This window comes from Macrosteles quadrilineatus, unplaced genomic scaffold, assembly GCF_028750875.1.
Source record: "Macrosteles quadrilineatus isolate MER2022 unplaced genomic scaffold, UCM_ALF_1.0 Scaffold_8__2_contigs__length_117827958, whole genome shotgun sequence".
Classification (NCBI taxonomy): Eukaryota; Metazoa; Arthropoda; class Insecta; order Hemiptera; family Cicadellidae; genus Macrosteles; species Macrosteles quadrilineatus.
Genome location: NW_026542601.1, coordinates 43,706,803 through 43,730,233, shown reverse-complemented (window position 1 = coordinate 43,730,233; position 23,431 = coordinate 43,706,803). Strand labels below are relative to the sequence as shown.

The window sequence follows — 23,431 nt, the reverse complement described above, 5'->3', positions numbered from 1 at the left end:
AGGGCGGTTCCAGGGGGAGGGGGGGGTCAGGGGGGTCGTGACCCCCCCAAAATTTTTTATATAGATAAACTATTATACCAGGGGAACTTTAATAATTTTTATTGCAAATCGTTTTACCAAATTGAAATTCATTGTAGTATTTACACTTGTACGAAAGGACTAATTACAAACTCTAACCTACCTAGATGATTGAAAACTCGAATTGGGTATTGGATAAAGAAAATAAGTTGTATCAATAGTCAAAGCTTGAAAGGTAGTTGAATAATAATTTATCTGAGCTTGTTAGGAATTTGTAATTACAGTAATGTAATTCAATGATTACCGCAGCAAATTTCAAAACTTTCAATATCAAATAGTAGGCCTATTCATATTTAGAGCACCTGACATCATAAGAATACCTTAACCCAATTGGCATGTTGTTAGCCACAAAACAACAACAAAATGGTAGTGTCTCAAACTTAGATGCGGACGGATATAATTCCCGGCACAACCACAAAAACGTTGCCCAAAAACTTTATTCTCACGTTAACCCCTTGTAAATTGTATTTATAGTATAAATAACTTATATTTATACTCGTGAAATATAAGGGTAAAGTTAGTTTTTTTTTACCCGTTTAGTACTACTTAACGGTTTCGTAAGTAGTAGTTGCCGACGGCAACGTTAGTTGGGTAGTGTACTTTGTGTAGGTTAACTGTTGCTTACTGGGCAAGTTTAATGCAGTCGTGTTGGGCGCAAGTTCTAAACACTTCTTAGATAAAATAAGTTCTCTCTGGTTCGAAATCTTGGTCTGATTTTGGACATTTTCTGTTTAGCATGCACATCGGCACCAGTTGAAATGGTGTTTTCGTAAGTCAATAATGCTTGAGAATGTGTTGTAATGTTGCGGTATTCCTTTGATATTAAAACCACAAGTCTCAATAATGCAAAAACATGACATTATACAAGTTTATTTTTAGACATTTCTTTGACCTTTAAATAAACTGGGAAGCTTGATCACACTAAACTAGGTCCTCAAAATAGCTTAAAAAAAGTATTTAGCTCTTCTCTAGGATGGTTTTCTCAGTAAGAGAGCTTGTGGATTGGAAGACTAAAGTCTGATGCATGGCTGGTGCAGAGGCGGATTTATAAATATTTCACCCCTAGGCACTATTCTTAGTGCCGCCCCTTCATAGTATATTTCATACCTAGGACTGAAAATGAAGATTTGCCGGCTCAAGATCGTTTTTTTTTTAGTTCAAGGCGAAGTCAAGAGCCGCAAAACCCTTTCGGCCCGTCGTACGAACGCCATTTTTCACCACATTATACAAAATTGAGGGTCTTGAGTTGTCATTTTCACGCAATAAATACACATTAACAGTTAACACAACTACATATTTAAGGTTATGTGAAGAAGTAATATAGAGGAACCAGCAAAAATACTAATAAATAGGGTCTAGGCAGCGGTGACATAACATGCACATGGATACTGCTTAAGTATATTTAGTATACATTGATGTTTTAAGTAAGTAAGCGAAAAGCTAGTTTTGTGACCCTAGGGCCTTAAAAACCAAATCAGTTCCCAATGACGATGTCAGCTGCCATTTCGGTCCTGGACAGCAATTACGTAGCTTTCAGCCTCCAATTAACATTTGTACAACGGCTAAAACATCTTCTTAGTGTGGTGAAAAAGTAATTATTTTTTCAAATCTATATAAATAAAATTAGAGTTTTGTCTGTACATTGCTCAGAACCATAAACTTTTAGGTTATTTTTACGTTTTGAACATTAAAGAAACCGAAACAAGTCTCATCTAAATTTCTGTCTGTCTTCCAGTCTGTTACGACCCAAGAGCCATTTTACGCGGCTTACTCCTGAAAAACGAGAGTACCTATCAAGTTCCAAATCATTTTAATGTATTCACTGGATTGGCGAGATTGTCTTTAGCCATTAAAATATGGCGTCACTACTTTGTAAATAAAAATACGGACGATTAAAAACCCAATTTTGTGAGATTTTTTGTAAAGTTTTCTCCCAATGTTTATTACATATTCATCTATGAAATAACGAACAGCTGTTCGAATCAAGATTATTTCTTCTAGCTGTCACTGATATGTTTACATTGAATGTTGTTTACAAATACCGCAACCAATTCCGATCACGGTTTGAAAGCAAATCCAAACCAAGTAAGTTAAAAACGTTTTTCCTTACATAAATAAAAGATTTAATTAATCGCAAGTGCAATAATTTGTAGGGTAACCGTAAATGAAAATAGAGATTCTTTGTGTATAAAATTGTTCTTGAGTTTTGATAACCGGGAAAAGACCTTGAATCAGTGTTGTATATGGCTGGGAAACTTAAATTTTTTCAATGAGCGTTTCAGTCGAGACTCGGCACACGACCGACGTGCGTCTACTGTCCATTGTCCATAGTAAAAATAAAAGTAGGCCTACCCTGTATTTATGTTTTATTCGTCATGTGTATAAGTGTACAGTTCGTGTATGCATTTAAAAAACACCACGACGCACCTAATGGGGAGGCTCAAGACCTTATATTAGGACTGATGATGGCGATTTAATTTCGCCGAAATGCATCTCCTGTAATAGGATACATTAGGATCGACCGGCGGACACAGGTAATTTAACCTTTTATTGATTTGTCATACCGATCCGGAACAACAACAAACAACATAAAAAGGAAGTTATGTATAATCCTTTAGTTATGTATAAGTATAAGTTATGTATAAGTTATGTATAATCCGTTATGTATAATCCAAACTATTCATAGTTTGGCCAGCATATCTGAAAATATGCAAACCAACTGATATTCTTTATATAAGAAGGTTTCAACTGAATATTATAAGATCCCCGTGCGTAGAACGGGTACACAGCTAGTATAAACTAAGTCTAACAAGTCCATATAGAGTGTTTATAAAAAACACTGCAGGTTATTTTTTGGATTTTATTTACAATTTATTGAAAAAGTCTACCATCTCACAAACTTTAAAATACCTATTATTGAAATACAGTACAGTACTGATAAAGAAATAAAGACTTTAAATTTAAACTTATATCTTTTTACATAAATATCTTTGTAAAGTCTTCATTCTGTGTCCTTACATTGGTTTCCTACCACTTTTAACCATTGCAAACTCCTATAAGCCTTTTGACTGTCGTTTTCCGTCACTGCCGTGCCGTCGCGGTCTTGCCTATACAGTTGGCGGACTAACGTGGCTGTGGCGGCACCCGGAATCGGCGACACAGCAGCAGTGGTACCCGTAAGCGGTGGCATCCGTAAGCTGCGGCACCCGTAAGTAGCCTAGTGTGCCTAGTGGGAAATCCGTACCTGATTCTTACTCATTTAATCAGGCTGTTTTAACCATTGGATATTACACCTTAACAAAACTTATAGCATTGGCTTGAAATGACGATTCAAGCTAAACGATGATGACACAGAACGAATAAGCTTAACGGATACTGATGGATTATGCCATGACACAGTCTACAACAGTTCCCTGTTTTAAAACGAGGAAAAGTTGTGACAAATAAGTATCTGTTGTTTTAAATACTTTTTAATGGCAGGAATATTTGGGTTTGGAAACTACTTTGTATTAAAATTTTGTATCTGCCTAAGCCCTGACATTAAAGAGTTTAAATATTCCTTTATGTGGGGTTCGGTGATTTAGAATCTTTAGCACTTACATGTATGAATGACACCAATGTTTAATGCCATAACCTTAGGAGGCCTAAGTTTATATTATTCTTTCTTCATTCATTTTTTTCTTTAATAATTTCATCTTTACCCTTTGACTGTCGTTTTCTGCCACTGCCGAGCCGTCGCGGTCGCACTTACAGTCGGCGGACTGTGGCAGCGGCGGCACCCATGAGTGGCGACACCTGTCAAGGACTGTACTGTAATGAGTTTTACCGGACACCAATCAGCTGATTATACTGTATTTAGGTGGCAATGAGTGGTTATAAACAAAAACATAATCTCTCTTAGAGGTTAGGACTAGTGATTTTTAGTCCTTTAGGATTTGTACAGATTTAGAAGTATGGCGTAAACTATCATACGTAACTCGTCCAAAGTGTGTGTACCGAACTCGCATGGTAATCCCGTGCGAGACACCACACTCGTCTGGTAAACACTTATTTTCAGGACTAGTAACGTAATATACTATTACAGCTGTTACAATACCTATGTTATTCCAACGGTTTCTTTAAAATACTGATAATTAACTAACAGGAAAGTACTATAAAAGGTATAAAATTACCTGAGTACTGCCAGAGTGATCCTGTTGGTCCTAACGGATTACGCGTTTCGAGGAGCTTAAGTCCTCATCATCAGATCTTGTACAAGAAACACATCTATCACTTCGAAAAGGTCGTCAAAAGTTTAAATACACAACACGGACACATAATAAATAAACACGTTTTACAATTACGGGTTGGCCTACCGACAAAAACTTGCAATGTCCGACCGCACAGTTGTAGGTTAAAGTCATGACTGCGATACGGGAGATGGGCGGGCGGTGGACTTTGTACTTCTTGGCTCTTTGTTCATCAGCTGTTCTTGGTTTGTTATTTAAGTATCATACAGGATCATAAAGTTGGACTGGAAACTGATTTGGTCGTTTAATAATGTGTTAGGTTGGGTTTTGGTAGTTTTATAAATTTCGAACTCTTCTAAAGCGTCCATAACGTTGCCTTTATAGAAAAAATGTAGAGGGGTTAAATTTGTGTTAAAATCACTGTAGTTATGGTTTTCATTTACAAGATGAGCTGCAAAATTGGATTTGAGATGATTACTTGATTTAGGCAAATGTTCTTTAAATCTAGTTTGAAATGTCCTGCCTGTTTGCCCAATGTAAATTTTGTTGCAATCGTCGCATGATAACTTGTAGATACCAGTTCTGTCAGCTGTATTATTTACTCCATTTTTATCAGCACTGCTGAGTAGTTTTTGTAGTTTATTTGAAGTTTTAAAAGCGATATTGATGTTCTTTTTTGCTAAAATGTTTGGTAACTTATTACCAAATTCTGAAGCTACAAAAACTTTCCTTTCTTTCAATTATCAATTATCAATTATTAAGATGGGGACGCCACTTAGGTGCGTATTTTAACCCAAATATGAGTAAAGGATGAGTGTAGAATGGTGTGAGATGATCTGTGTAGCTTTGTTACTGACTAAGATCAGCTGTTTCATTAGCCAGGATCATTTATTTAAAGCCCAATGATCAGGAACAGCTGGGTCCAGTTTCGAACCATCAAAAAGCTACTGACTTTTCTCAGGATCGAACCGGCGACCTTCTGATTAGTTAGGCGAGCACTATAACCACTCAGCTACCCAGCCAGTTTTATATATAAGCCATTTGGCGTAACCAACGGGGTGGCATGTTTTCAAAAGACCATGGACCAAATCATTAGAAAAGAAAAAAATTTTGGGTTTATCTTCATTCCTATTGTTCTTTTTCTTTAATTCTTTTTTAATTATCTTGTCTATTATAACGGGATTGTAACCATTTTTATGTGCAATGTATTTAATAGTGGTTTCCTCTTTATCAAAGTTTTCAGAGCTAAGTGGTATTGATAGGAGCCGATGAACGAAACTGTTATATGCAGCCATTTTATGTTTAACGGGATGAGGTGATGTTTCATGGATTGTAGTATCTGTCAAGGTTGGCTTCCTGTAAATATTAAACGTGAAAAGTTTGTCACTTCGTATGACAGTTAAATCCAGGTAATTGAGTTTATTGTCTGTTTCTAGTTATATTGTAAACTGAAGTTTAGGGTGAATGTTATTAATGTACTAGCTGACCCGGCGAACTTCGTATCGCCTAAGTTATAGGTTTCCCCTAAGACAGACCGATGGAAAGAAAGTACCGTTACGTTTAATTTTCAAGATGATCTCGTTCGCATCGCTCAATCACGTCCTGGTTGAAGTTCGTTCGCTACGCTCACTCACCTTTGGGTTGGAGCTCGTTCGCTACGCTCACTCACCTTTGGGTTGGAGCTCGTTCGCTGCGCTCACTTGCCTTCAGGTTAGCTCGTTCGCTACGCTAACTCGCCTCCAGGTTGAAGTTCGTTCGCTACGCTCACTCACCTTTGGGTTGGAGCTCGTTCGCTACGCTCACTCACCTTTAGGTTGGAGCTCGTTCGCTGCGCTCACTTGCCTTCACGTTAGCTCGTTCGCTACGCTAACTCGCCTCCAGGTTGAAGTTCGTTCGCTACGCTCACTCACCTTTTGGTTGCAAATTAGCTGTTGTCATAAATAATGTAAAAGAAATAATAGTGCTGCACCCTGTTGGTAATCCTTGTAACTTTAATGGTATTGAACATCATAGAACAGAACCAACTTGTTTAATTGAAACAGCTGTTAAGATTCATTAATTCCATTTCTCATAAGGTTAACATGGGAAACTCCAGAGCCACTGGGGCGGAGCCCTTTTAAGAATTTCGAAACGGGAAATAGTTTACGTCCGATTCGCATACCTACAGAATTTACACACCAAATTTCATAACGATCGGTGAAGTCGTTCCGGAGGAGTTTGCAGACAAACACTGTGACACGAGAATTTTATATATTAGATTTATTAAACAGCTGGAGTTGTCTTGTATTGCCGTCAAAAAGTATTGCTGTCATCAACGTATCGGTGAAAAAACATAATCTTATCTCTATAGCGGTTGTTATCTGCCCAGATATGTTTTTCTTCAAAATCGTTGAGGTATATTTCAGCTAATATTCCTGATAAGGGGGACCCCATTGCTAGTCCATCTGTCTGTGTGTAAAATTCATTATTAAAGGTGAAATAGTTTTGTGTGATGATAAAACAAGATAGCTTTGTTTCTGACTACCAGTTTGTTTTCTTTAGCCTAAGATTTATTGTAAGTTCAATGATTATTGAATAGAACGTGATATAGAGTTGCGTCTAACCTGTCAACATAACTTTCTGGCCGTTCTGCACCGCCGAGGCTACAGTCGTGGACTCATCTGTGGGTAACATTGTGATACCATGGGCTTGAAGCAATTGTAGAGTTCTTTCTGCAATGCAATCTCAAGATCAGAACAGCGCATGTACAAGTGTTGTGGGTAGTCAGTATTTTTCAATCAGGGTGTGCCACAAAAAGGTTTAGACGTTTGATTTTATATTACTTGGCGGTTTTATGAAAATGTTAGCGAATTTCCCTATAGGGAAGTAGCTATTACCGTAGGTGGCACGGTAAGACCTAGACCCGGGACCGATTTACTTTTTCATTTTGATGTCCCCATAGGCCAAAAACACCATTCGTTCAAATTTTTATATATGTATATATATATATATATATATATATATAGACTTATATATATATATACGTCCGTGAACGCGATAACTTGAGTATTTTTTGTCCGATTTTGATGAAATTTGGTTTAAAGGTGTAAAGCGGGATAAACTTGAATGAGTTCGCGAACCAGCACGATCGGACCATGGGAACGGGGCTTTACGGGGGGTTTTATGGGGTAAAAATTGGATTTTCTCACTTTTGACCCTCAAAACACAAAATTTCCCGATTTCTCTTTGGACCTTTTTAAAGAGGTTAAAAAACAAATAATTTAGTATATAAAAGTATTTTTGTTCGATTATTAGTAACGGAGAAAATTAAAAAAATTGTAAATTTAAAATTCCCATGTTATTCTTATGTCAAATGTTGTAGTTTGCTTGTTTATGGATATATTTTGATCAAACTTGGCAAATTTATTTATTTTGTACTAAGCTATCAATATTTTACTCAAAAACACACTTTATTAGTTTTCTTGTAGCAGCAAACCTAGGTATTGGTTAAACCTAATGTTATTAAAATATATTTAACTGAAAATCAATTCAGACAAATGGAAATTCGTTTAGTCGGCAGGTTTGCTGCGGCGGGGGTATTTTGAAACTTTACACAACTTTTTTAGTAGGTTTTGAAAATATTTTGTGAAAATTTCAACTTAGTATTTGTAGAAACAAAATGGTGGCACGTTGAATATTTTACCGATTTGATTTCTATATAAATTACTTTCCTAATTTATTACATTATTTATTTACTGGGTTGCAGTTTTGATATCTATTGTTGAACATATGCATTATTGAAAACTATTGGAAGCCATAAATGCGTAACCTAACCTTCTCAAGTGTAGCTTGACTGAAATTAAAATCCTAGGAATGATTTTTTTAACAAAATGTGTTGAACGTGGGTTAATTAATGATAAATTTCTTGAATCTTTTTTTCTGACTAAGTCAGCTGATTCTTACCTCGATTATCCAAAGAAAGTTGAGGTACGACTGGAACAGAATTAGGAATCTGCTTCTTTGTGGAAGTCTGTAAACCATTCAGCGTGTTTTCAATAACAAGTTGGTTAGCCAACTTTCTTTGGACTCTCGGCAACTTCAGAATTCTGACTTCCTTTAGTTCTTGACCTTAATAACAAAATAAAATAATTAAAAACCACAGGCATGTTTATTCATATATGCATCATGTCCAGACAGAAATGAACTGTTACAATAAAATAACAATACCAGGTGTCTGTCTGTCTTTCCATCGAACAAAAGTGGACAAAAATCTAAAACTTTACACTAAGTTGGCTTCTATCCTGTCCTGAGGAATAGGCACATGTTTTCTAATGTTCACATCCTAGAATGCTAGGCTCTAGCCCAAACTGTTTTGCACATTCCTTTAGAGTCGTGGAATTATCACTAAGAATAAAATTCAATGGTGATTAATGGGATTTGAACCCAAAACCTAAGGGACCCAAGTTCCACGCTCTACCAGTAGACCAGCTCACTCCCCCGAGGAGGAGGCATATTGGGAAGTTTGGTCAGTAAGATGAAGATCATTGTGCCTAGCACTGATTCCTATCAAATCTCCTGTATCTTCAGCCTATCTGTGTTTTTGAGATCTGGTATCAAAACTTTTCTGTGGCTTCATTAAATTTTAGTTTCTTAACATGTCTTACATGGTTTTATCTATTGAGGTATTTGCATTTCATTAAAAACAGAAATGAAATAACATAAAACAGGAGAAAAAATCTGTAAGTGAGCATAAGAATATAATACTGAATAATTTAAGCACTCCACAACTGTCGGATATTCTTCAGCAACAACTCTGGGTGTACCTACCGCCAATTGGTTTTAATATTTTTTCTCCAGTTGCAGTAACCACTAACTTATTGACTGGCGCTTTGCTGATGGCCTTTTCCGCTTCAAGAGCTGCTTTATGTGCTGCTGCTGCTTGTTTTTGTCTCTCTTTAGCTTCTTTCCTATGAACGTCTCGTAGGGGATTGTCTGAATATTCCTTAAACAAGTTTCATTTGTAAACATTACCTTCTAAACATTTAATTTTCAAAAAACTATAAAGAGAGTTTTATTCTAACATTAAGAGCTCAAAGTTTGATTTGCCTATTTCAATTTAAAGTCTCTAAATGAAAAGAATAAAACACTAACTAAAATAGATTTAAAACCTGTGCTACTTACTTAAGTGCTACTTACTTAATTAAATTACCAACTGACAAAATCTCTAGATGATGATTGGTGATTGATGAGTCTACATTGATGATGTAGGCTATAGTTATTTGCATTGTTCACTAGGGTTTTAGAAGCCCCCATTTAAAAGGGAGATAGATTTGTTACAACAGGTTTTTAAAATACTGTATTAAGTTTGTTTCTTAGGTTAATTATGTACAGTGACATGTGTACAATTACTTTTGAGCCTCATAACTTTCAAAAGTGGTATGATCCTCATTCAAATAATAACAACGCCAATTAAGAATGACATAAGAAATTACAATGCAGATGTTTTTCCAGAAAATCTATATTAGTACTGCACCCAAATAAGTATACTATTAGGTTACAATATTAATAAATGGTTTAATAGATTCAAGATTCAAGATTCAAGATTCAAAGAGTCTTTATTCACACAGTACAAATTTTCGTACATGAATAGTGTCTATTGTCTATTGTTACTTACTACCTAAATTAGCAATAAGAAACATTTAAACAAAATACTATAGGCTACATTATTTTAAATTGAAATTACTAAAATCTTCTATTTTGTAAGGTGCAAGGTCAAGTAAGAATGCCTTCAGATTTTTCATAAATTTAGATTTGTCTTTTTCTTTTTTTAAAAAGCTAGGAAGTTTTCTAAAAAAATAGTTTCCAATATAAGAAGGTTTATTTTTAAAAAGTTCAAGTCTTGGTTTTTCTTTAGCTAAATAATTTTTACCCCTTGTATTATAATTATGCACAGGCAATTCTTGAGTCTCAGCAATATTTAAAAAATATTTAATTGTTTCAAAAATATATAAGGCGTGAACTGTAAAAATGCCCATCCCTTTAAAATAAGATTTGACGGACTGGTTGTATTTTAATTTATGTATTATCCTGATAGCTTTTTTTTGTATTTTCAAAATCTTTTTTAAATTCTTTTTCTTTGTCCCACCATAAATACTAATTCCATAGTTAATATGTGATTCAATATGAGCATGATATATCATTTTAAGTACTGATCCTTCACAGAGATATGACATTGTTCTTAGGACGAATATACCAGAATTTAGTTTTTTTATTAAATACTCGACATGTTTATTCCAGCTTAAATCCTCATCTATTATCAAACCCAATAGTTTTGAGGTTTTAACTTGAGCAATGGAATTTGTATCTATATCTAACTTAATACTTTGATCATTTTTGTCTCTTTTTGTTTTGAAAAGAATGAAATTAGTTTTACTAGTATTAAGTACTAAATTATGGTCTTTTAAAAACTGATTCAGACTTTTTAATTCTGATTTAGCAGACATTTCTAAATCAGTTAGGGATTTCCCAGTTGTGTTAAGATTAATATCATCTGCATATATACTTATCTTACTACCTGGGTCTTTTAGAGAATTTGGAAGATTTTTAAGGTAACATATGAATAAAAGAGGACCAAGAATCGATCCCTGTGGGACACCAGATGATATCTTTGATAAATTAGATCTTGTTTTTTGGATGATGTTATTTGTTGACAAAGTTGATATTTCCACAAATTGGTAACGTTCCTCTAAGTATGATTTAAACCATTTGAGAGTGACTCCTTTAATTCCCAAATTATCAAGTTTAGCTATTAATTGATGGTGGTCTACATTATCAAATGCCTGGGACATGTCCATGAAGATGCCAGCTGAATTTAAACCCTTATCTAGTGAATTTATCACGGCTTCAACAAAATTAACCGCTGATGTAACTGTCGATCTACCAGCACGGAAACCATGTTGTTCATTATCAATTAGATCATATTGGTTCAAGAAACTGTTCAACCTATTGTACACTGCCTTCTCATATACCTTTGATATTGCCGGGAGAATTGACACTGGCCTGTAGTTTGAAATATCTTTCTTAGAGTTTTTCTTATAAACAGGTACCACTCTAGCAATTTTAAGCTCATTTGGAAAAATTCCTGTTACAAATGATGAGTTAATTAGGTGCATTAAAATTAATTTAATCTCATCTTTCACCTCTTTTAACATTTTTACTGATAAATTGTCATAGCCAGATGTTGTTTTATTTTTTAAAGATTGTATAATAGTTATTATTTCGGTATCAGTTACTGGTTCGAAATACAATTTTGTATGCCATATATTTTTTGAAGAGGTGTCTGATGTAGTATTACAAAATTTTGTATGTAACGTAGAGGATTTTGTAAAAAATGAGTTAAAATTATTTGTTATTTCTTTTGGATTGTTAATAGTAGTTTATGCAACGATTGCGTAAAGATAGTGTTAACGACACAAGTAGAAAGGTTAAGGTACGAGCCTTGGCAATAGTGATGGGTCAGTACCACTTTTTCAAAGTCGGTACCGGTTCCTAGTCAAAATTGATTCTCGGTTCTCGGTTCCGGTACCATCGGTACCTTTATTTTAATTTTTTAGGATAGGCTACTTAATTTTTTATTTAAAAAAAAAATATCCAAACAGTATTTTAATTTTACAGTATTTTGCATTAGTATTAGATTGGTACAAAACTTAACCACCGAGAATTCGTCACCGTGTTGTGTTCTTGTAGTTTCAATGTGACAAATTTGTGTGAATGAAAAATGCTGACTTCCTTTGTCACCCTGAGGGCTGAAACTGTGGTAGTGTATTACTACTCAAAGGGTCACCTGACAGGTAAAGGTATTTAAACCATTTATCAATTAACTGAAGTGATTCGGAGGCTAACATCATGAAAGTTACAATATGATTCAATTATTGTAATTACCAGAACAATTAATTGACATACGGTATGTATTACCTGTATGCAGTGCACAATGTCCATTCTGTCATTATCAAAACATATCTGGTCGGGTGTTTTGTCAAATTTGTTCACAGCCATAGGATCGGCTCCATGTTCTAGCAGTAATCTCACACATTCCAAGTGTCCGTTTTCCGCAGCCCAATGAAGTGCCGTCATTTTTAGCTGTCAAGACAAATTACTACAAGTTTAGTGTTAAGATGACTGCGAGGTTTGCACTCTTTTAACCACTTTTTTTGTCATGAACTCAGGTGTAGACTAAAGAATGTAAATTATTTTTGTTGCACTTTACTTCTCGATCCGAAATTCCTGACAACCTTATGTTTACAGTTATTAGTTATTCCTATAGATTTTGATTACAATACAAGCTATGATAGCCCTAGATAATCCAAACACTTTCGAAACACGGACGGTGCCAGGTCACAGAAAATACTAAAATTACCCTACTCTTGAGGCTTAAAAATGTCAATGTCAAAATGCCCCTTAGGCCTACAAGCTTAACTGAATGGTGAACCATAGCCACCTCTAATACACAAGGCCGTGATAGTCGAACTGGCACTCCTTAGTATCAATTAAGAGCGGTTAAGTCACCGAGCCTAGTGCCTGCAACTATGCATCTAGTCCTTGGGAAATACATTTTGACTTCCTTTTAGTCCTGGAAAAAACTAGGATCGGTAAATCCAAGGCCGGATCAGCGGTTCTACTGAAGTTGATTTTATACTGTTTCATGGTTATCAAGATTCAAATGGCCAATTTAATCCTAAAAAGAGTTTAAAAACATTGAGTTTTTGGTAGCGGACAATAGTAATAACAGTTTTACTCACCAGAAAACACCATATACTTTTAATTTAAATTTAAATATAGACCTACAACAGCCTACAACTTAGGGTGGGTTCTGAACCACATAATACAGTAACAAAATCACTACAATGATAACAAAGAAGTTCACAATTAATTTTTCCTGTAGGATAAGATTATGACGGATTTTTATAGATGGGTGGGGACCAAAGCCGTACCTGTAGACAAAATCTAAAAGCTCTCTCCAAATTTAAGAACATTTGTAACCCTATGAGATGTTTTAAATTCTGAGGTCTAATTTGTTAGTGAAAATTCTCTTCTCTTCAAAGATAGGCTTCCACAGTCACAAATGTAGTTTCTATGTCTTCAGCCAACAATCCTATCAAAATGGATCTGTCCACCAATGTTTTGGCCTCGATATAATAAGAATAAGAATAAGAATCATTTATTCCATTGATCTTTTTACAAAGAAATAGGACACGTCATATACATTACAAAATAATCATCCAAATACAATCAAGTTTCTGATACATCCAAATAATATAAAAAGTACAATTAATTAGGTATAATAGCTTATTTTAATTAAAATTTACATCAAAATTACACTTTATAAAGTCACTTATGCTCTAGAAAGGATTTTGAATTAGCCAATTATAAATTCTATTTTTGAAAATATTGTAATCAACAAATTTTGCACTATCAGGTAGTTTATTAAAAAAGCGAATTGAGTTAATTTTGAAAGAGTCACCCGTTTTAGCCAGTCTATGAGGTTTCATGCTGAGCTTGCCTCCACCCCTAGTATTGTACTCATGAGTGTCAGATCTAAGGGGGAAAGAATGCAAGTTTGACTTGGTGTAGAGTAAAACTTGAAAAATGTACAAATTAATTACTGTTGGAATTTTTAATTGTATGAAAAGAGGTTTACAATGAGATAGGGATCTTGAATTAGCAATAGTATTACGAACTGCATTTTTTTGAATCGTCAAAATATCAGCTACATGAGGGGAATGTCCCCAAACTAGAATGCCATAGAGTATGTGGGACTGAAACAGACCAAAGTACGATAGTCTCAAATATTCTTGGTTAACAAATTTTTTTAATTTCCATAATAAGCAATCTACTCTTGATAACTTTTTGCAAACCGCCTCAATATGATTTGACTAACTTAATTTTGAATCAATGTGAAATCCTAAAAGCTTGACAGAATCTAGACTAATTTCCTGCTTGAGACTCAATGTCAAATATTGTGTCTTTTCAAGATTAGAATGTAGCTCATTTGAAGAAAACCAAGCAAGAGCCTGTTCCTCAGCTTCTGCAGTGACCTGTTTCAGGTACTCTAAGTTTTTGTGACTGGCTAGTAAAGTGGTGTCATCAGCATAAATTATTAAATGGATATTGAGATTTTGAGACAATTCGTTTATGTATACTAAGAAAAAGAAAGGGCCTAAAACAGAACCCTGAGGGACACCGGTCTCTACAGGTTTCATAGCAGAACATTTATTTTTAACTGATACATACTGTTTTCTGTCATACAAATATGATTGAATAATTTTTATTGTGCCATCTTCAATGCCATAATATGATAATTTACGTAGTAATACATCAAAAGGAACACTATCAAAAGCTTTACTGAGATCACACAAAACTAGCGAAACCGACTCCTTATTTTCAAATGCATTTAGTGATAAATCTGTTAAGTTAAGACAGAGGTGGTAGACTTACCAGGACGGAAACCATGCTGGCATTCAGAAAATAAATGTTGGGACTCGAAAAAATAACTAAGTTGATTGTACATTAGAGATTCAAATATTTTACAGAATATCGGAATAATAGAGATAGGTCTGTAATTTTGTAATTTTGTAATGGGCCTTTTTAAAGTGACATGAGTTTTGCACATTTGAATCAAATGAAGTAACTTACGTTAAACTGTTTGCAAGTCACAAGTCACCCTGAAGATGGTATTTTCATTTCAAGGTGGAAACATTACTGTCCAAAAGTGTTTTATCGATTTGACATAGTCATTGTCTAAAAGACCTCAAATCTACACAAACCTTATTATAAGATCGTAAATTATCAACTCAAACTGACCATATCGGTAGCGTCCACGTCCACACCATAGTCCAGCAGGAGCTTCAATATCTTGACGTGGCCTTCTTGTGAAGTTACGTGAAGCGGTGTTCGGTCGACCTTGTTTCTTGCGTCTTTCGATATGCCAGCTTTGAGAAGCAGATCTACCACGTCATAATGGTTGTACTGGCACGCAAAGTGTAGGGGACTAGTACCCAGCTGTACATAAAATCAGGGTTACGAACATTTCAGATTCATTAGACAAGATATTCTCGCCTAGTATTAAAAAGAGACATAAGCTGGGGAGGGAGCAAGTTGGTGTAGTGGTAGAGCGCGAGACTTCGGTCCCTAAGGTCCCGTGTTCAAATCCCCCCAAATCACCAATGGATTTGATCTAAGTGATAATGCCACACCCCCTAGGTCTAGCATGAAGTAATGTAAATAGCAAACCCGCGTTCGTGCCAAGCGTCCTAGAATAAAAAATCCAGCTGAACATAAAATCAGTGTTACCAATATTTCAGATTCATTAGACGAGTGATTCTTGACTAGTATTATATATAAATACAAAGAGACATAATAGGACAGTAGGCTTACACCCTACAGTCAAAGGACTGGACCTAGTAAAGTTAGTTGGCTTTAGTCAATTTTATCCCACAAAATGAGATAAAACCGTATCATACATGAAAACATCATATTAATTTGCACAATAAGTTACTTTTTATGTATCCCCTTCACGCGCATACGGTGTGTTATGATATAATCTTCAAGTATTTGTTGCAGTGTACAGTTGCAAAACTGTTTTCTGCATTGTGTTTTTGACCATCACCAATAATTAAAAAAAAAACAATATTTACTTGTAAAGTAACAAAAATGTATACGGTAAACGAATAAAAGAACATGCTATAGTAGAACCCCTCATATTGATAGAACGGCAAGAAGGTCTGATATTGGGAAATCGTCTCCTGTGATCGCAACTACACCCGTGAGCGCAACTTGCAGTCTTCACGACTTAGGTAATCATTGATCCCGTGACGGCGGCAACATCCGTTATCGGTGACAGTGGTGATCATCTGCCACGATTACGACAACATCTACATTCGGCCTTTCGGTTAACCGATTGCGCTCGGTGTTATCACCTAAGACAGGAAACAAGTAGACGGTCGGACATTAGGTCGGATATCCGGTTATTAGGAGTCAGTTATTCCGAGGTCGGATATGAGGGGATCTACTGTATAAGATTCCCTTTGGAAAGTTTACTATCTTTAAGTATTTCTTGTGTGCAGCACTAGCTGAGTGTCAATTTCTTGGAACTGGTAGGCCTAGTCCAGTCTGAAGTTAAATTCAAACTCAGTTAAAGTACTTCAGTTAAAGTTCAAGATGTCCCCTATTACTCAATTAAAACAAAAATTTTATGATTTCTCGGATATGGAATTTAATTTTAGATATATTCACTTGATTGTAATTACGTTATCCAAAATGTTTTTATCCAAGAACCTTCAGTAAGATGCCAGCTTTCATTTCAATTATTGATTATTGAGATCGGACGTACTTAAAGCGCGCTGCTGAATCACGAATGACCCAAATTGTTCCGAAAATGGAGTTATTTACCATCGATTTATAGGGAAAAAATTTTGCTTGAAACAAAAACAGTAACCATCAACATCGACGGGGTTCACCTAGTGTACATGATTTTACAAAATTTCACAAAATAAGTATGAAGCTTAGCCCATACTGGGGTACAAGTGGTCACAGTACGCCAGTGCGCCTAGTAAGTGTAGAGCAAACTCACCCAGTCAGGTGTGAAGGGAGCACCTTGTTTCATGAGATCTCTCACTGCATCAGCGTCTCCTCCCTGAGCCTCAGCCAACAGCTTGCGGCCCAACTCCACGATCGGAGGAAGAGCTTCGGTCTCTACTCTGACCTTAGAGAAAACAGATATCTGTTAACATTCGCTGGTAAGCTCAGCAGTAGGCCTACCATCGTTCTCATTTCACACCTTAGGGATTGTACAAAATGTTTTAAACTAAAACAGTATTCTTACCAGAGACGGATTGATACATATTTCACTCCTAGGCACTATTCCCCTTCATAGACAAATATAAGGTACATACATTTACGTTGACAGTTCAAATTTTGAAGTGAGTAAAGCTCACAACATGTTTCGCCTATTCAGATGTTTCTTCCATGATAGAGTCGTCAAAGAAAACATTTAAATAAACACACAAACATAACGCACAAAAACATTTAACATTTAAAGTAGGCCTACTATTAACCGGTCACGGCTCGGAGGAAGATTGGACTTGCTGGAATTATGTAACACTGACCCTTCTCCGTTATCAGTAGTTGTACTACAAAGGTCAAACTGTTCCTGTCTATTGTTGTAGGCTATTCTGGTGTTGATAATAGAGTGTGATTTAAATTTAGCAGGTCATTAAAAATATGGTTTTTATTGTGGCTGTCTTGAAAGTTTTTGTAGATTTCAAACTTTTCTAAAGAATCCAATGTATTTCCTTTATTACAAATGTGAATAATTTCCAGGCTATTGTCAATTGTATATATGGTGTGATTTTTATCCAATAAATGTTGGGCAAAGGTTAATTTTTGTTTGTCTGCTCTGGGGTCAGGGCGATGTTCTTTAGATGCTTAAGGGTTATATAAGGTTATGTGAAGAAATAATTTAGAGGAACCAGCAAAAATACTGATAAATAGTTCCTAGGTAGGGGTGACATAAAATGCATATGGATATTGCTTGTTTATTTTATGAACATTGATGTTTTAAGTAAGTAAGTGAAAAGCTGGTTTTGTGACCCTAGGGCCATAAAAACCTAATCGGCCACCAATGACGATGACAGCTGCCATTTCGGTCCTGAACAGTAATTACGTAGCTTTCAGCCTCCAATTAATGTTTGTAAAATGGCTGAAAACGTCTTCGTGTGGTGAACAAGTAATTATTTTTTCAAATATATAAACTAAGTCTAACAAGTCCATAATCTATCTATACTATTATATAAAGAAGAGGTGGTGTCTGTGTGTGTGTTTGTATGAGCTAATCTCAAAAACTACTGGTCAGATCGGGCTGAAATTTGGCATGATGATAGCTCACATTCCCGATTAACATATAGGCATATTTTTATCCCAAAAAATCCTTCGGGGCTCCGCCCCAGTGGCTCTGGAGTTTCCCATGTTAACCTTATGAGAAATGGAATTAATGAATCTTAACAGCTGTTTCAATTAAACAAGTTGGTTATGTTCTATGATGTTCAATAGCATTAAAAGTTACAAGGATTACCAACAGGGTGCAGCACTAGCACTATTATTTCTTTTACATTTATGACAACAGCAAAAGGTGAGTGAGCGTAGCGAACGAACTTCAACCTGGAGGCGAGTGAGCGTAGCGAACGAGCTAACCTGAAGGCAAGTGAGCGTAGCGAACGCGCTAACCTGAAGGAAAGTGAGCGCAGCGAACGAGCTCCAACCTAAAGGTGAGTGAGCGTAGCGAACGAACTTCAAAAAGAACCGAAATTTCTTAAACCATCTCCTCACTCATAACTGCTATAAGCATTTGATACTTATATGCCAACCCCGTACGAAGGACGGGTACTCTGCTAGTACTATTATAAAGAAGAGGTGGTGTCTGTGTGTGTGTTTGTATGAGCTAATCTAAAAAACTACTGGTCGGATCGGGCTGAAATTTGGCATGATGATAGCTCACATTCCCGATTAACATATAGGCATATTTTTATCCCAAAAAATCCTTCGGGGCTCCGCCCCAGTGGCTCTGGAGTTTCCCATGTTAACCTTATGAGAAATGGAATTAATGAATCTTAACAGCTGTTTCAATTAAACAAGTTGTATTGTAAAAAGGTTAAAATACCTGTAACTGCCTCGTGATTCCTCTGTTCCTGTACTGGACTACGCGCGTTTCGATGTATTCACATCATCATCAGGTCACAAACTTGAAGAACTTAAACCATTCTTGAATTGGTCGCGTCAAAGTTTACAAAAAAAAATACACAAAACATTTAAACATTTAAAAAACAGGGACAAAAACTGTAGGCCTACAGACACTGGTGTGCACATGACGGGTGCCGAGTCTCGACTGGTTCAGGAGCTGAACTTTGTCCCCTGGCCGCCTTTATCACGGTCCTTGTCCAACTTTATGAGTGATTCAAATAGAATATTAGTTTGCAGAGTGCTTTTGTCATTTAATATGTCCTGGGGATTGTTTTTTGCGGCTTTATAAATTTCAAACTGTTCCAGAGCTGTCATGATCCTGCCTTTGTTGCAAATGTGCAATGGTTTTAAGTTTGTTTCCAAATTAGAATAGTTGTGGTTGTTTAGTACCAGGTGTTCGGCATAATTAGATTTTTGCACCTTGGAGGCTTTTGGAATGTGTTCTTTGAATCTTTTCTCGAAGGACCGCCCTGTTTGGCCTATGTAAAATTTACTGCAGTCGTTACAGGATAATTTATATACTCCGGTTTTCTTGTTAACATCACCACCTGATCCTTTAGTGTTTATAAGCTTATCTAATTTGTTTGAGGTTCTGAAGGATACTATTTTTCCATGTTTTTTCATCTCATTTTTTATTGTTAGAGGCAATTGTTCGCCAAATTCTACTGAAACAAACTCACGTTTATTTTGTGGAATTCGAGTGGGAGGATTGTTCAATTTCGTGCGGTGTTTTTTAATTAAATTATCAATCATAACAGGACTGTATCCGTTGGATGTTGCGATGTGCTTTAAGATGTTTCTTTCGGTTTCGTAATCTTCAGTGTTCAATGGTATGGTTAAAAGGCGATGAACAAAACTATTATATGCGGCAAGTTTGTGAGACATAGGGTGATGAGACGTTGCGTGAATAGTTGTGTCCGTAGCTGTTGGTTTCCTATAGATATTGAAGGCAAAACAACTATCACGTTTATTCAATGTCAGATCGAGGAAATTCAGAGAATTGTTTTCTTCTAATTCGAGAGTGAATTTTAATTTGGGATGGATGGTATTCATGAAAGTGGTGAACAACTGAATCTGTCTTGGATTGCCATCATACAAAATTACAATATCGTCAACATATCTGTAATAGAATATTAGTTTGTTTCGATAGCGGTTGTTATCGGTCCATATGTATCTGTTTTCGATATTATTGAGAAAGATTTCTGCCAAAATGCCTGACAATGGTGAGCCCATTGCGAGACCTTCTTGTTGGATGTAAAAATCGTTGTTGAAATGGAAGTAGTTTTGTTTCAAAACAATTTTCAGTAATGTCATCAATTCATTACGTTGGTTGTCATTCATTTTAGAGTGTTCCTTAAGGTTATTGTGTAGGATATCCAAGGTTTCTTTTACTGGTACGTTAGTATACAGGTTTGTTATATCTAATGAGGCTAGATTAAATCTTGGGTTCAGGCGTGTGTTTTTTTTTTTTGTTTATCAGTTCAAGGCTATTTTTAAGACTGTGTGTATTTTCTAGTTTGATCTCGTTTCTTATAATGCGCTCAAGTTTTTTAGCTATTCCGTAAGTAGGAGCAGGCATAAAATTCACCAGCGGTCTCACAGGTTTATTGTCCTTATGTAATTTTGGCAAACCTCTGAGTAGTGGGGCTTGAGGGTTGATGGGCTTTAAATATCTGATCTCATTCTCTGTTAACAGATTTTTGCTATTAGATAAGGCCTTATTAATGTCTTTGGTAAACTGGATGGTCGGATCTTTGGGTAGCTTATCAATGTTGTTAGAATTTATAAAATTTAGGACTTTTTCATTGTAATCAACTAAATTCATTATGACTAAGGAATTGCCTTTGTCTGCTTTAGTGACATATAAATTGTTGTTTTTTACTTTGTTCTGAATCTGCTTTAGTATTCTAATTTCATTAGAGTTTATTTTCGAATTCCTATGGTTTTTCACTATCTTGTTAACTTTGTTATTTATCATAACTCGAGCAATGTTTTGCTCATTTGTATCATTTAGTGTCTGAACTACCGCTTCAGCATTGATGATTTCAGTGAATAGGCTTTTATAACCTTGTTTGCAAAAATTATATTTCAGACCTTTATTTAATAAGGACATTTCTTCAGGACTGAATTCGAGTTTGGTGAGATTGATCGTCCTCGGAAAAAATTTGTGCCTTATTTTTTCAATGTCATAATTATGTTTCTGGTTGAGAAGTTGGTCAAACTTTTTCTTAAGCGTTATCTTTTTCGTTATAAGTTCTTTGGTTATCTGTGGTTCAATTTTAGATAGAACATTGTTTAACTGGGCTGGGTGAATATTATTTAACAGTTCAATATGTGATTTCAAAAGCAGTTTATTTAGCATAGATTTTTTGCTGTGTTGTTGCCTGATTTCATTTATTAACCAAACAATTTCAGCAGCAGCTTTTGCCTTTCTGGCAGCGATTGAGTTGTTCTTAATTTTAACCACTATGTATTTAGGGGTGACGTTATTTTTCAAACAATCTGTATTGAATTTTATGTTCTGTGCAGTTTTTAAAACTTTTAACTTCAAGTTTTTGTACTTATAAACAACTTTTGCCTGGCTGGCTGATAACTTCATGTTGTGTTGTTTATTCCGAATCACGTTGACAATAATATTGTAAAAAGGTTAAAATACCTGTAACTGCCTCGTGATTCCTCTGTTCCTGTACTGGACTACGCGCGTTTCGATGTATTCACATCATCATCAGGTCACAAACTTGAAGAACTTAAACCATTCTTGAATTGGTCGCGTCAAAGTTTACAAAAAAAAAAATACACAAAACATTTAAACATTTAAAAAACAGGGACAAAAACTGTAGGCCTACAGACACTGGTGTGCACATGACGGGTGCCGAGTCTCGACTGGTTCAGGAGCTGAACTTTGTCCCCTGGCCGCCTTTATCACGGTCCTTGTCCAACTTTATGAGTGATTCAAATAGAATATTAGTTTGCAGAGTGCTTTTGTCATTTAATATGTCCTGGGGATTGTTTTTTGCGGCTTTATAAATTTCAAACTGTTCCAGAGCTGTCATGATCCTGCCTTTGTTGCAAATGTGCAATGGTTTTAAGTTTGTTTCCAAATTAGAATAGTTGTGGTTGTTTAGTACCAGGTGTTCGGCATAATTAGATTTTTGCACCTTGGAGGCTTTTGGAATGTGTTCTTTGAATCTTTTCTCGAAGGACCGCCCTGTTTGGCCTATGTAAAATTTACTGCAGTCGTTACAGGATAATTTATATACTCCGGTTTTCTTGTTAACATCACCACCTGATCCTTTAGTGTTTATAAGCTTATCTAATTTGTTTGAGGTTCTGAAGGATACTATTTTTCCATGTTTTTTCATCTCATTTTTTATTGTTAGAGGCAATTGTTCGCCAAATTCTACTGAAACAAACTCACGTTTATTTTGTGGAATTCGAGTGGGAGGATTGTTCAATTTCGTGCGGTGTTTTTTAGTTAAATTATCAATCATAACAGGACTGTATCCGTTGGATGTTGCGATGTGCTTTAAGATGTTTCTTTCGGTTTCGTAATCTTCAGTGTTCAATGGTATGGTTAAAAGGCGATGAACAAAACTATTATATGCGGCAAGTTTGTGAGACATAGGGTGATGAGACGTTGCGTGAATAGTTGTGTCCGTAGCTGTTGGTTTCCTATAGATATTGAAGGCAAAACAACTATCACGTTTATTCAATGTCAGATCGAGGAAATTCAGAGAATTGTTTTCTTCTAATTCGAGAGTGAATTTTAATTTGGGATGGATGGTATTCATGAAAGTGGTGAACAACTGAATCTGTCTTGGATTGCCATCATACAAAATTACAATATCGTCAACATATCTGTAATAGAATATTAGTTTGTTTCGATAGCGGTTGTTATCGGTCCATATGTATCTGTTTTCGATATTATTGAGAAAGATTTCTGCCAAAATGCCTGACAATGGTGAGCCCATTGCGAGACCTTCTTGTTGGATGTAAAAATCGTTGTTGAAATGGAAGTAGTTTTGTTTCAAAACAATTTTCAGTAATGTCATCAATTCATTACGTTGGTTGTCATTCATTTTAGAGTGTTCCTTAAGGTTATTGTGTAGGATATCCAAGGTTTCTTTTACTGGTACGTTAGTATACAGGTTTGTTATATCTAATGAGGCTAGATTAAATCTTGGGTTCAGGCGTGTGTTTTTTTGTTTATCAGTTCAAGGCTATTTTTAAGACTGTGTGTATTTTCTAGTTTGATCTCGTTTCTTATAATGCGCTCAAGTTTTTTAGCTATTCCGTAAGTAGGAGCAGGCATAAAATTCACCAGCGGTCTCACAGGTTTATTGTCCTTATGT

At 35.6% G+C, this 23,431-nt stretch overlaps 1 protein-coding gene across 1 annotated transcript in view; it reads right to left on the bottom strand.

Moving 5' to 3' along the window:
- LOC129001881 (cortactin-binding protein 2-like) overlaps positions 1–23,431 on the bottom strand; it is a 49,770-nt gene that overhangs the window by 9,702 nt on the left and 16,637 nt on the right. Inside the window, exons 3-8 of the mRNA XM_054429337.1 lie at positions 16,915–17,046; positions 15,147–15,344; positions 12,261–12,425; positions 9,114–9,288; positions 8,250–8,414; positions 6,911–7,018 (exon numbers count right to left, since the gene is read on the bottom strand). Coding sequence (XP_054285312.1) covers positions 6,911–7,018; positions 8,250–8,414; positions 9,114–9,288; positions 12,261–12,425; positions 15,147–15,344; positions 16,915–17,046 — 943 coding nt within the window. The remainder of the gene's footprint in view (positions 1–6,910; positions 7,019–8,249; positions 8,415–9,113; positions 9,289–12,260; positions 12,426–15,146; positions 15,345–16,914; positions 17,047–23,431) is intronic.